This window comes from Motacilla alba, chromosome 5, assembly GCF_015832195.1.
Source record: "Motacilla alba alba isolate MOTALB_02 chromosome 5, Motacilla_alba_V1.0_pri, whole genome shotgun sequence".
Lineage (NCBI taxonomy): Eukaryota > Metazoa > Chordata > Aves > Passeriformes > Motacillidae > Motacilla > Motacilla alba.
This window is the reverse complement of record NC_052020.1, coordinates 2688794-2702859: the sequence shown is the minus strand read 5'-3', so window position 1 is coordinate 2702859 and position 14066 is coordinate 2688794. Positions and strand designations below refer to the sequence as shown.

Below are 14066 nucleotides of genomic sequence, written 5' to 3'. Positions count from 1 at the left end.
GGTAATTAATTTGAAAAAGCCTTGTCTTATAGTGAAAAAATATTGGATGTTGCTGATAAGATCTCCTGATACAACAGTATTAGTCCACATGGCTGAATGTTAGAAAAAACAACTCATGAGAATTTTTTTTTCTGCTAGGATGCTGTTAGCCCTCACTATTTCTAATACCTCTTGGGTACTGGTCTGAATATAATTCACGGTGATATTCCCTCATGTGTTGAACCTCCTGCCTCCAGATGGATTTAGGAGATCCATATATACAGCTGGGAAAGGAGAAAGGGTGTAATTTTTGTGTGGCAGAAAAAGAAATGTTTCATAATGAGTTTTCAGATGAGGAAAATCACTTACCATTAGGACAAATCTCAAGTGCAGGCTCAGTTATTTTATCCAAAGCCTTTAGTTCTCTTAAATTAATGCATTAATGCTCGTGGATAATGAAAATTCTGAACACTTTTCTCCATGTAGGGCTGCATATTGTCCCTCTTCCCTTGGGCCTGGATCCTTCATTAGTTCCTTCAGAGGCTCATCCATCTGGTGCTGGGGATGCCACAAAACACATGCATGGGCCAATGAAGATGGATGGAATGGGAAAGCCTGCTAATGGGAATTAGGACAACCATTGTTAGGAGCAAGCTGACAGATTTGAGATGCAAATTAAGAAGCTGGCAATGAAGGAACAGGACATCAGTGCACGCATATTTATTATGTGTGTTTGAGATGCTGTAAGGGAGCTACTTCTGGGTTTTGAGGTAGGGATCTGCAAGCCCTGTTCTGGGATGACACTGTGAAACATCTTCCAGTGATTCTACTGGGGTATGTTAAAAAAGATTTTGTCTCTCTGCTGTAGAGCAACACTATATGTCACTAGTGTTGTAGACCTGCCCGTGTAGTTACAGAGGCCATGAATTAATTGATGACTGTGTGTTGACAGGTATTCACTTTGAATAATGCTCCTTCCTATATCCCTTTCCTTTAATTGGAAGGGGTTTTGGAAACCCAGGAGCAGTTAGGTGTTGGTTCCTTTCATGCCGGTCTGGCTACCCTGCCTTATCACAGTTGTAGGAAACTTCTGCATGACAACATGTGTGCAAGAATACCACCATCAAAATGTGGACATGGTTCCTTCTACCAAATATTTAAATCTAGCTCTTTGAGTATTGACTTGTGAAAACCCTTATGAAATTCAAATTATTCCTTCTAAAATACATAACCAGTTATTGCTTTGATCACCTTTGCAGGGGTTTTTTTTGGTCATTTTTATAGCTGCCTTCTGGCTAATATTTAAGATAAGGTCTGCAAGGTTTCAAAAGTTGAAGTATGAGGGGAAGGATTTCTTTTTCAAGGAACCTTTTTCATGTGAAAGAAAGGTCATATTTAAACATTCTGAGTTTAATCCAGCAAATTAATAGTGCAGAACAGTAATTTGTTTCTGCTGTGTATGGCTTTAGGCAGCTGCATCTCATTGTCACAAAGATGAGGAGGGCTTTCACACGAAGAAGCAGCTTTTTCTGTAGCCTGCAAAATCCAACTTTTTTCCTAACTACATAGTAAGAAAGCTTTGATATGTAGTGCAAGAGAGGGTTTTTTTATGTTGTGGTGTGCTATGTGCAACAGCAGCTATTTGCAAGTCAATTAAAATGCATTCACATCATTCTGGTTCATTGCAGTTCAAAATGAAGGAGCCTGTAAAAGAATATGTTAGTCCTATATGCCTTGGTAATGCCATATAAACATAGTAGCTGTGTTTAAATCTATGAATGCAGACACACTGGGTGTGACCTGGGTTCTTGGAGGTATCTCTGTACATGTGTCCCAAACAAGAGACACCTCCTTCACAAGTTCATTAGTCTGCTTTCAAGTAGTTATGAATGGTGCCAATTTATAGGAATACAGCTATCAATTTTTTAAAGTGTTATAAATTTAATATTATGAGATGGGTGCGCAGGACTTGGAAAATGGGATTTAACGAATTAATCTTTGTTTCTGTATGGCCAAATCTGAGATGGCATTCCTGGAAGCAGTGTGCTTTTCATATGTAGAGGCTGATGGATCACTCTGGGGAGCACACTGTGAATTCAGCTGCAGTCTCTTTCAGATTAGCATCAATTTCTCATTGCATTGTGTACTGTGTCGTGGGTATGTAAAATGGGATCTATCAGGCATGAGTGAAGCTGTGTTACTGCTCTCTTTCTCATGGCTATGACTGCTACTGGAATATCATGCCAAACGTGATCCTCCTAACAGAGGGAATCCGTGAAGTGGATGGAGTTCTTGCTGGTGTCCTGAGAATACATGGACCTGCTACAAAATACAGCTTTTAATGCATGAATTAGATGGGATGTGAGTGCCTGCAATTCTTATAGTAAAAAAGCTGTGGGAAAATTGAACTTGTTGTAACTGGTTCTTCAGACTCAAACACAAAGTCATTTCAGCATCCGAGGCTGAAAGGTGAAACAGAGCAAACTCAGATTCTGAGGCAAACGTTATCCACCTCAGGGATTTAATGGTTTTACCTCTGACCTTAAAGGTGGAAACTGTTCTTCTGCAGGTTGGGGTAGTGTGTGAGCCATGGTCAAGAATCTTGAAAAGCTTTTTCATGATTTGTGCTTTAAAAAAGAAAAAATTATTAGTATTGATCATAAATTTGCCATTTGGATTTAAAACCTGTATTCACTCTGCAAGCAAACCACCTGCCATGCTAACATCTCTATATATGCTGTGCTCACTTTTCCACCCAGCAGTGATTCAGCTTCCAGAGCTCACATCTTTCTTGTAGTTTAAAGGAATTCCCTGTCACTGTACAAGAAGTTGTCAGAGCAGTTGGCTTCTGCCCCAGCTGTCTCTGGAGGCACGACACAGTAGAGAACTCCAGCTGCTTTTTTTCTTTTTGTGGCTCTCAGTGTTTCACACATTCACTTGGACTGGACAGCTACAATCCAAAACCCCTTTACTGAGCTGTCAGCAGGTGCTCAAGAAATCATTGGAATAAATGCCCTTGGTTTAGATTTTTTGCTTTATTACCTCTTTGTTTTTTGCCTTTCAGCAAATGAAAAGATTGAAGACATCAATGGCTGCCCAAAAAATAGATCTCAAATGGTAAGTAGTAAAGTGGTCTGTTGTTTGTGTGTGAGTGGCTGAGTGACAGTCTCAGACTTCAATGTCTGAGACTTTTAGTAACAATTTTTAATTAAGTTTTCACAGTAGTGGACTGGAAGTATAATGTTCAGAACATTAATATTACAGTTCTTGCCCTGTTGCACTCCACAGTAGTTGGATCAGGCCTTATAATATATCACATATTTACAATTGAGATTATTTTTACATTGCTACTTTATATTTCTGAAATATCACATAATTAAACAGAAATATATAGAAATAAAGAATTAGATACTTGGAAGTATGATTAAGAGTTTCTATATCTTTTGAAATGAAACAAAGTAAATGAGCAGTTTGAATGAAATGAAAAAATGTCATAAAATTCAAGATGCAATTTGTTAACAGATAAGAAGTTGGTTTGTATCTTGCTTGTATTTAATAGTCATACCTGGAGAACCAAAAATCAGCCCAGGATAATTAAAAGTGTAATAATACCTCAGGAGTATATTTGCTGTGAGTATTGCTAAAGCTAAAGGTGTAGCAGAATTTTATGAAGAACACAAATAATAAAAAACTTGTTTTTAAAATGCATTTACATTAAGAGCTTTTAAAATCTATGACACTTCAAACAAGGTTACTTCCTTCCATATCTTGAGCAAAAGTCATTTTGCAACATAAATTCTGTTGTCTTCTTTCGTCATTGCAAATGCTTGCTTTGGGACACCTGGGTATCTGTTCTCTGTGGGAAGCTTTTTTAATGCTTTTTATTTTTATGAGTATTCCTGTCTGCCCCTACCTTCATGACTTCAACACGAGCACAGCTACTCGTGTAGTAAAATGAAATAAAGATTCAAGGAGAGCTTGACATCTTAAGTCAAAACTCACTCTCTGTTCTGCTCTTCTCTCTTGGCTTATTGTTATGTCTTGGAAGTTCTCAATGTTGTTGAAACCATGGAGCAAGCGCTCTGTAAGAAGCAAGCCATCCGGAAGATTTATCATTGCTCCTTTTTGCTGCTTTGAAGAGGGTGGTTGCTCTCCTTGCTGTAGCCACAGCAGCTGTCTGGAGTATAAATAATGAGGAAATTTTGACAATTACTATAACTTAATGTTCCACAAGTGTGTCTTAAGAACTGAATTTCATTCAGGACCAGAGTCTGTAACCAGTTCCAGGATGTTGCAGCTTAAAAAAGTCACTTCAAGTCATTATTCTCAATGAAGAGAAAGTTTTGCTCTCTTGGGTAGTGGGATGCATGTTGCTTATGAAAGCTGGATCAAGTTATAACCAGAGGCATGCAGGGGGCATGTGCTGTATCAGGAATGCTGGGCAGGGTTGGAAGGACACATTTGGTCTGTGCTGCCTCCTCTGATGTTACTCCACTTGCTTATTCAGGAGGCTGCAGTGGGTGGGACTGACCCCCCCCCACTCATCAGACCTGCAGTCACAGCTGGGCATCCCCAGCAGTTTTCCTCATGTGAGAAAAATGAGAATTATGCTTATGGCTTGCTTGTATGAAGTGCCCATGGTTACAGAGCTCTTTGTTGTCTGACTATAAACATAGTGTTGTTTCCAAGAGAAGCTGTGGCTGCCCCATCCCTGGAAGTGTTCAAGGCCAGGTTGGAGGGAGCTTGGAGCAACCTAGGGTAGTGAAAGATGTAACCAGAAGATCTTTAAGGATGCTTCCAACCCAAATCATTCCATGATTCTTCTAAGGCAGAACACAGGAATCTTCGTAGGGGTGGTGTTTGTCCAGGAGTCACTTGCTGTGTTTAGGGAGACAGGACAGACATGCTGCAGTGCTTGTTATAGGTACAGCAGTCTTCACCCTTTCAGTACACTCTATTAATACAGCATTTCAGTACACTCTATTAATACAGCTCACAGGGTCCTGCAGAATGTGGAAGCTGGTGTTTGTGTCTGGTAACTGGCTCAGAGAGGTGGCAGAGGCAAGGCCATCCAGACACTTAGGTAATATCCACTCTTTTTTTCAAATGAATCTTTCAGTTCAAAGTGTCCATATCCATATTAGAGTGCTTGAAAGGTGAGCAGCATAGATGAGGAGATTTGGGGGGATGTAAAAAAAAAATAGCACCAATAAATGGAGATTTAACTTTGCTCATTGTATAGAAATACAGCAGATCTCAGAGGGAAGGAATCCTTCTACCATCCTCTTTTCCCTTTGCAGAGTCCCAATGCCGTGAGCACACACATGCAAGCTGAGCTGTGAAGAATCAGCTCACTCCCAGCCAGGTGTATCAGCTTAGAAATCTGTGTCTTCCCAAATCCATCAAAGGACATGGGGAAGTGTCTTCGCTTCCATGTGGCACAGTCCCAAGCTGGTGGTGCCAAACTTGAGGGAGCTCTCTGCAGAGCCAGATCTGGCCTCTCTGCCTTGTTCCCTATGTTGGAGAGCATCAGGCAAATTGGCCCAAACTGAACATTAGAGACAGCTTGGGTCTGTCAGGCTCCAAGCCAGTGCTAATAAGCCTTGTCAAGTGAAGTTTAGTACTGCAGAACCATGTGGGACCATCAGTGCTTATCATCCTTGTCCCAGCACCAAAAATGACATGACAAGGACCCCACTGGCTCCGTGAAAAATTACTTAGGTGACAATCTGTCCTCCCATCATCATCCTGTCCGGGTTGTTCTGCTGAGGGGAGTAGCTCTGTCTTCCTTTGCTCAGATAAGAGTTGGCTGGCTTTTATATAATCTATTATACACTATTCTATAGCTCGTCCTCTGCATAAAATCTGTTTCGGGGATTTTTTTCCCCCTAAACCTCTATATTTTTGTACTGTAGATATTTGTCTAAACAAAAGCCTGTAATTCTGGTGATTAGTTCCAGCTGCATGCAGAAAATACTGTGGGTGAGAGAGGACGTGCTTATATGGAGCACAGGCTCTGGGACCAAGATCATTTGGAGAGCATCACAGCATTTGGGTTTAAAAAAAAAAACAAAAAAAAACCAAACAGAAAATGTTGGCATAGTCCTTGATAACTGGGTAAAGGTCAATAAATTAAGGCTAGTTTCCTCTCCTGCACACTTCTGAAAAGAAGACTTAGGTAAATAAACCTGAGTAGGGCTATATTTATAGAAAAACAGAGATATTTTTCCTTTTTTTTGTTTCTTATTTGCTTCTTGTTTTGGGCATGATTTTAGACTTCAACATGTAGCATCTTGCAGATTATGGGAAGTTAGTACCTGCCCTCCTAGGTATTACAGACTATTTTTATTCATGTGGGCCTTTGCAAGTGCTGAATGTTACCTCTTGTAAAAGGGCTCATACCACTTACATTAGTAAAATAATAAACAAAACCCAAAGTGTATGGGTTGTCTATGCTACATTATATATGTATGAATATAGCAAAGCTGAAATGTGCTGAAAGGAAGAGAGTTGGGAACCTGTGGGTGGATACACCAGACTTTCATCTTCCCATGTCTGGGGAAGTTGTGGGACACCCAGGACAAGAATTTGGAGCAACAGAAAGGCACATAGGCTTAACAAACACCACAGCACCTCCTATAAATAGGGGAGGAAATTACTGTGGTTTGCCGGTGGGTTGGTGCTTGGGCTTTAATATTTTTCAGGATCACTTTGTGTCTATAAGTATGTGTTCTCAAACAGCAAAAAGGAGGTATTTATTTTTTTAATGCGTTGACAGGAAGTTTTTAGAAATCATCTCTTTCTGGTGCAGGTACCAAGCTGTAGTGGTAAACTGATGTCACTCAGTCTTCCTACTGCTGTTTGTCTTGCAAACAAAGGATCTTATACTGACTGCAGTGTGGATCAGAGCCAGCATTTCTTCCCAAGAACTGTACCAAAGTTGGGATGACGGTCGTGTTTTTAGTACAATAACTGCATTTTCAAGGAAACCTTACTTCCACTGATGGGAATTTGACTATTATTTTAATATTTGACTGATTTCTTGTGCTCTGATAATGAGCTGTTTTGTAATGTGTGTGACATCTAAAGAGCAGTTTGTATGGAAATCTTCCAACATGGTGAGGACCTTGGTTTTGACTTCAACAGTACTGAGAACATTAATCCAGCTGTTGGAGAAAGGTATCCACTCCCCTCCTCAGTGTGATCCTTGCCAGCTCCATACATTATTTTTTTCATTGTTGAAAGAGCATAGATGTTGAAATCCCCATTACTAATTTGTTTGTATGGCATGTGTCATCCATATTTCTGTGTTCTTTTTCTCAAGAGCACTTTAATGAATTGATGTAATGGGTGCCATGATGTGGTTCATACTTACAGAGATAGCTGGGCTCACACATTCATGGTTAGAAGGAATAATACGAGCTGAAGCCATCTGCATGACCCAAGCAGCTCTCTGTGTGTGTGTAATATCCACTAAGGAAGGGAGCTATTGTGTTATGTACAAATAACTAAAAATGGCTGCTGTATTTAAAAAATATATTTTTTTTGTTGCTTGTTTTCTCATGGAAAATAATTCTGTCTCTGCTCTTCGAGAGCAGGCACCCACTTTAATGTGCTCCTCTAAAAGTTTTGAGCAGTTTTATACAGCCAATGTTGTCCAAACATTGCCATAGGAAGATGCAATAAATCTGCCAGGCTGTTGCTCCAGCCTGAGGCCCAAAGCCAAGGAGGGCTCTGCTGCTGGGGCATGTGCTGCTAATTCAGGGGAGCAGCCCTGCTGGAAGATCAAAAGCATCACAAGCATGTTTTTTCTCTGTGAATTCCTAGCATAGGATTTTTGGAACTGTATCCCAGGGGTTAAATATAGCTGTGTATTTTCAAGTAATCCAACTCCAAGGCTGAGCAAATGTGGTAAAGGGAACTTTCCCATCATCTGAGCCTTCCCCCACTTTGCCTGGGGAGCTTGTAACTTACCAGGATAATATGTTTGGAAATTTAATTTAGTTTGATGCTACCATGGTAACAGATTGGTGTCTTCTGGCCCTAACCTGTGGTGCAGTTCCACACAGCTGAAGGTCATCTGAGGAAGACATCCCCAGTGCTGTGCCAGCCTGGCCAGTGACAGACACCAGCTTACCTGCTGTGACTGCCTGTGCAGGGACATGGCCAAACAGCAAGTCCCGGAATGTTAAAAGAATTTTCTTTAAGCTCTCAGGGTTTCTGTTGGTCATGTATGAACCCATGTTGTGATGTAGACAAGAATGATTTACTACAGAGAAGATCTGCCAGGTTGCTTGTACTTAGCTGTCCTTCAGCTTCAGTTTATATGACTCTTTCTCCAAGATAAGATTGATTTTACTGTCTTTTTTTTTCCCAGATACCCAGACTGTTCTTATGCTGCCATGCTTCCCATTTGTGCATGGTAGTCAGTGAGACAGGCATGGTTGGATCAAAGGTTTCTGTGCTGCAGAGCTTGCAGTCCAAATAAAACCACAAGCCCCCACTGGGGCCCCCATCATCCTACATAGAAAATAACAGGATAAATGGAGCTGGACCAGATCAGGAAAGACCATTATGTACATCTCCCTGCCATGAGGCATGGCAGTGTCTCCAGAGATTTGTTTCATTTCTGGAAGGGATGGCTTCCAGAGCTCTTTCTGCTTGTGGCAATGGATGATAAGGCAGTGTGTGCCTCCTGCACTGGATGGGTGTGTGGGGTGCCTTTGGAGACATTGCTGCTGACACTCTCATTTCAGTCCCATAAAGGATCACCTTCGTGGGCCCCAGTGGGCTGCTCTCAATTCTTCACCCTTTACAGTGATGCAAGAATTTGTTCATCATCTGTCTCTGAAACAGTGTGAGGTTCAATAAAGAGCAATAAAGTAATTTTTATCGAAAAAATTCAATATATGAGCTTCAGTATAAAGACAGAATTAGATTCTATTTGATCATTTATGTCACAGTTAAATGGAGTTACTGCATTTTGAAGACCTATGGTTTTGCCCACCCTGTGATTCATGAAACAGCAAATGGATTGAGGGGCCAGGGTCATTCCACATGTGTATATGGAGGTGTCTGTAGCTTCCACTTAGGTATTTACACCTACACCAAAGTCTAGAAGCACCACTAACATAATTTTCTGCCATGACCATTGCTGATATAAAATTATTACATTAATATACCTTTTATGAAATACTTTGCAAACACACAGCTTCTTATTATGCTTGGCATGAATGGGGAAAACTGTGAAATCATGGATGAGAACTTTTTCTAACTAAGAAGAAAAAGTTTGGTTGATTTGAGGACAGGTAATTTATTATATAAATAATTTATTATTCTCCTTGAGCTTGGTGCTATAAGGATTAAGATTGTTTGTATAGAAAGTACTTCTCATGCCTGGGTGTTTCTTTTCCAAGAGATGCAGTGATAAGCTCTTCACTGTGGAATATCTGTGTAAACAGACCATAGCTGTTAAAAGAATTAAACAGTGCAGAGAAATAAACTTTTTGTCTCTGTGTTGTGTCACAGATCTTTCATTTGCAGCCATTGCTTATACACTGTAACTGGGTGATAATAGTTATTTTAATTAGCTATTCCTTGATGGTAGCGCATATCTAGAGCATTTTATTCTTCTCGGTTTTGTGCAGAGCTATTTTTACATACTCAAGTGGTATTATTGCACTTGTTCTGAGCATTTATTCAGGGGAATTTCAGTAGGAGATGTTATCCAGGTGCAAGGAAAGAGGGGGCACATGTGTTGGTAGCACTGAACAAATCCCTTGGGAACAGGTGAGGCTGAGAGCCCCAGGCCTGCAGACACAGGAATTGCCAGTGGGGAGGGAGTGCAGTGCCTGGGAACGGGCTCTGGCCACAGCTCCCTGCCCAGGGACCTTTTTTAGAAATGAACAACTGTCAGTGACTGCATTGCAGGAGGTTCTTTCTAAACATGTTTCATTAAATTCTGGATTCCTGCTGCAAGTTCAAGTTACTGATACACAGAGCCTTCAACATCTGAGCTGGTATTTGAGGACAGAGAGCAGCCAGCGCTTGGTGCACTGAGTGGTGTTGGTGTCAGTCCTTCCTTTTGAGCATTTGTGCACTCTGGAAAATATTGGTTTATGTAAATTTCAAGGATGTTTTAGGAAGAAGTCCACCTTTGCTGGATATTGGTGTCATTTTAGATGGAATCATAGAATGATGAAATTATTTGGGTTGGAAGGGATTGTGAAGACCACCTGGTTCCAACCCCCCCTGCCATGGGCACGGACACCTTCCATTGTCCCACGTGGCTCCAAACCCCATCCAACCTGGCCTTGGACGCTCCGAGGGATGGGGCATCCACAGCTTCTCTGGGCAACCTGTGCCAGGGCCTCACCACCCTCACAGGGAAGGATTTCTTCCTAATGTTCAATCTAAACCTGCTCTCTCTCAGTTTAAAGCCATTGCTCTTTTTCCCAGTTGCACAGAACATAACTTGTAGCCTGGGAGCCCTAGATAGAAAAGGGTCTTCCATGAGCAGCCAGGGAAGGTGGAAATGATGCGTCCATGAGAGTCACTGCTGTCCTAATTATGGGTTTATTGAGCACAGCCATGGCTTCTCCCCACCTTTTCCTCAGTGCCAAGAAATACAGTTATTGTGGTATGTGCTAAAATATTGTCAAGAGAGTTTCGTATATGTCTTAAGTTAATGATTCTCCAGAGGCAGGATTCTTTGTTGATACTTGTTTTGCAAAGTTGAGCTTGTTGTTGCTTAATCATAATTTAGAGCATCTCAAGATTTTACATTATTCACAAATTATCCACTTTAACTTTTCAAAGGTCTGATTCTGAAGAGCTAATCAAAAAATAGTATTTCCAGGAATATTTTTCAAAGAAAATACTCTTTACTTTTGTTTTTCCCCATGGGAAAATTTCAGTTTTCAATAAATAAACCTGAAAAAACAAACCTGAAAGAAAGCTGAATAAAGCAGGAACATTTCTACAACCTTCTATGTGTCTCTCCCTGAGCAGATCAGCTTTGGCAAACATTGGGAGTTGCCCTAAATGGCCTGAATCCATTCACAATACAAGGGTGCCCCTTGGATGCTCTTTGTTGTCATTAGGAATTTTGGCCAATATGAAGCACAGTTTTCTCTGTGGGGTTAACTGCATTCATTTCTATTCACACTGGGCATGTTGGGGAGTGAATGTTGACTATTTGTCCCATTATTTCTGTAGAAGAACTGCAAACACAGGATAGCAAAGTTTTTACCAGGGTCAAAGAGAAGAGGATGCATGAGATGAGGCTTAGGCTGGTTCTCCAGCCTTAGACTACTGCCCAAACTCTCCTTGTCTTAAAAAATGCAAAGTAAGGCAATTTTAAGAGAAGACTTAACTCTTCATGTATATTTGAGCAATTTTTGTTTCTGTGGGTATATCTGACACAACCTGGCTTCAGAATACTGATTAGCTTCATTTGCCCTTCCATTAGGTCTTTTATTTTATTTCTAAGGTGCCCACCAAGTTCTGTCAAAATCCTGAAACTTACTTTTGGGAGACATTTTTATCCAGGTAGTCAGGAGCAGCAGATGAACACTGGGAGCAATGTACTATTTTCTTTTTAAAAAGGTATATTTTGAATGGGATAACTGCTAATAAAGATTTATTTTAAACAGAGCAATAAGAGTTAGTATTTTTATCCTTCTGGGACAAATGGAATTTTCAGTTCTGCTTTGGTATTTTTAATATATAATTATGTTTAGGAAATAGAACAAATGAGATATTATTGGAATGGAGAGCCTCTCCTCCCCCGAAACTCCAGGATTCTGAGGATTGTCAATGTAATGGCTTGAGATTTTAAGGCTCTTTCTGAACTTTAGGGTATAAAAATATGAGGGTAAACACCTTATTCAAAAATACAGACAAGGAATAAATTTTGTCCTAAGGAACAACTTGTGTTTCTTAGGCTATTCCCTTGTTTCTGCACTGTATGTGAAGTCTGCTGGAATATTGCATAAAGGTTTGTGAGGCCATAAAAACTTCGATATGAATTCATTCTTTTTTCTTTTGAAAATTAATGTACTACACATAAAATTGAGCCACAGGCAACATAAGCTCTGGTTTCAGTATAAGAAGTGGGTTTTCTGGATAAGCTCATCAAAACTCCCCATTTATCACTGTAAAAGTTGGGAGCGGAAGTCTTGCATCACAATGTGAGAAACTTCCCCTGGTTTGTGAGTGAAGGAACCTACAACAAGTTTAATTCTGTTTTTTGTTTAGAAAAACATCTGTGTCTGTGCCAGGGGCAGCACTAGTTATCCTTTACCTTGTGTATTTGACTTGGCAGAGTTGGACAGACAGCTTTGGCTGGAGGCTGTGTCCATACTCAGCTTTTTGTGTGATATAGTCAATACTCAACATGTCAGTGCCCACCTGTGGGTCTCCATTTAGAGGCTACTGGATGGGGATATTTTGGCTTGGGTCTTTTTTTTTTTTTTTTTTGTTTCTGGCATATCCTGTTCTGCTCATAGAGACTAGGGCATGTTTTCTCTCTAGCACTGGCAAGAATAGAAATTGAAATTGGTGCTATATGACAAGCACAAAGTCTTGTGTGGTTATCTGGTCTTGGACAGTTCTCCTTGGGCAACACTTAGCCATGATGCCTTCTGTTCCCACCTTGTCAGGTTATTCATATTAAGAGAAAGTTTTCAGGTAGCTTTTACTTCCCTGAGTATGAGAATGGGAATGATGACACTTGATACGTTATGTCTGAGCAGAAATTTAATTTTACAGCGTTGTTGTTGGAGTTTTTTTCTCATAATCTCATAATTAAAAGAAAGCAGGTGGAGAAGCCCCAGAGGCTGCTAGCCCCTCTGGTGTGGGCTCAGCTGTCCTTGGTTGGCATTTAGGGACATTTCAGAATAAATACCCATCATAAAAGGATGTGGGACTGATAGCACATGTTGATAGTAGATTACACCTGAACTAGTTTAAATGTGGTGGTCTAAAATTGCAAGTTCATTTGAATATTTTGTCTGGGATGTTTAATAAGGCTCAGTTTTGGATACCCCAGTAATGTTTCTGAGTGAGATAATCACTGTGGGTGGCTTGGTTTTCCTTCTTTTTGCACAGCTTTCCCCTGTTTTGGGTAGGTCAGAAATGAAAGCATCCAGCTGCCATCTTTCCTGCTTTGCTTCTGCTGTGTTAAATGTTGCTGACAAAGCAAATGAGAAATCAGAATTGTCAGCCAAAAAACCAATTGTAGCTCACAGTTAAACAGAAAATATCCACTCCCCTTTGGCAAATTCGGTCCTTTCACATCTGATTAAAGGGTTTAAGCAATATGTGAACTTGGCAGAAAAGGGGCCTATACAGTCTGGGTGATGATTTGCTGCTGAATGCTGTAATTACAAGGAGGCAATGGTACTTCGTGTTGGAAGTCACCAGGACACAGAGTCGCTGGGGACATTGATGACACAAAGTCTAAGTCTTTGCTTAGAATCATAAAATTGTTTGGGTTGGAAGGGACTTTAAAGACCATCTTGTTCCAATTCCCTGTCATGGGCAAGGACACCTTTTACTATCCCAGGTTGCTCCAAGCCCTGTCCAGTCTGGCCTTGAAGAATTCCAGGGATGGAGCAGCCACAGTTCTGTGCCAAGGCCTCACCACCCTCTCAGGGAGGAATTTTTTCCTCCCATCTAGCTGAGATCTATCTAGAAACTTCACTTCTGTCCTACACACATCTAAATGGTCTAATTATCATTGCTTGTTATCTCCAGCCCTGTCTGCACTGGGGTAATCTTTCTCCATAAAACAGTATTTTTGTATTATTAGTAGTTAATACAGCAGGGGCCAGGGCAGGAATTCTTCCTTGGAGCTTTTATGAGTGAAATTCATTACGTGTTGCATTGCTGGGAAGTCATCTCTTCAAACAGCAACATGCTTTCTGATGCATTAGACTGATTCAGCCAAGTCAGGGTTCTTGACTCAGGCCAGCCATTGTTGTGTGGGAAGGACCTTGAATTTTTACAGCAGTAAATGTTAATAATTTCAGCTACAGTCCTGCATTCAGTGTTGCACTTTCTTCTTGGATTTTCTCTAATTTCCT

The 14066-nt window shown here is 40.6% G+C and overlaps 1 protein-coding gene across 14 annotated transcripts in view; it reads left to right on the top strand.

The window, feature by feature from the left end:
• The window catches only part of NAV2 (neuron navigator 2), a 373713-nt gene that overhangs the window by 226944 nt on the left and 132703 nt on the right, over positions 1 to 14066 (top strand). For 13 of the 14 annotated variants that reach the window (XM_038137694.1, XM_038137693.1, XM_038137689.1 and 10 more), the window contains one exon: positions 3044 to 3096. In XM_038137694.1, coding sequence (XP_037993622.1) covers positions 3044 to 3096 — 53 coding nt within the window. Of the gene's footprint in view, positions 1 to 465; positions 2341 to 3043; positions 3097 to 14066 lie in introns of all 14 variants that reach the window. The other variant, XM_038137695.1, reaches the window with a different exon arrangement.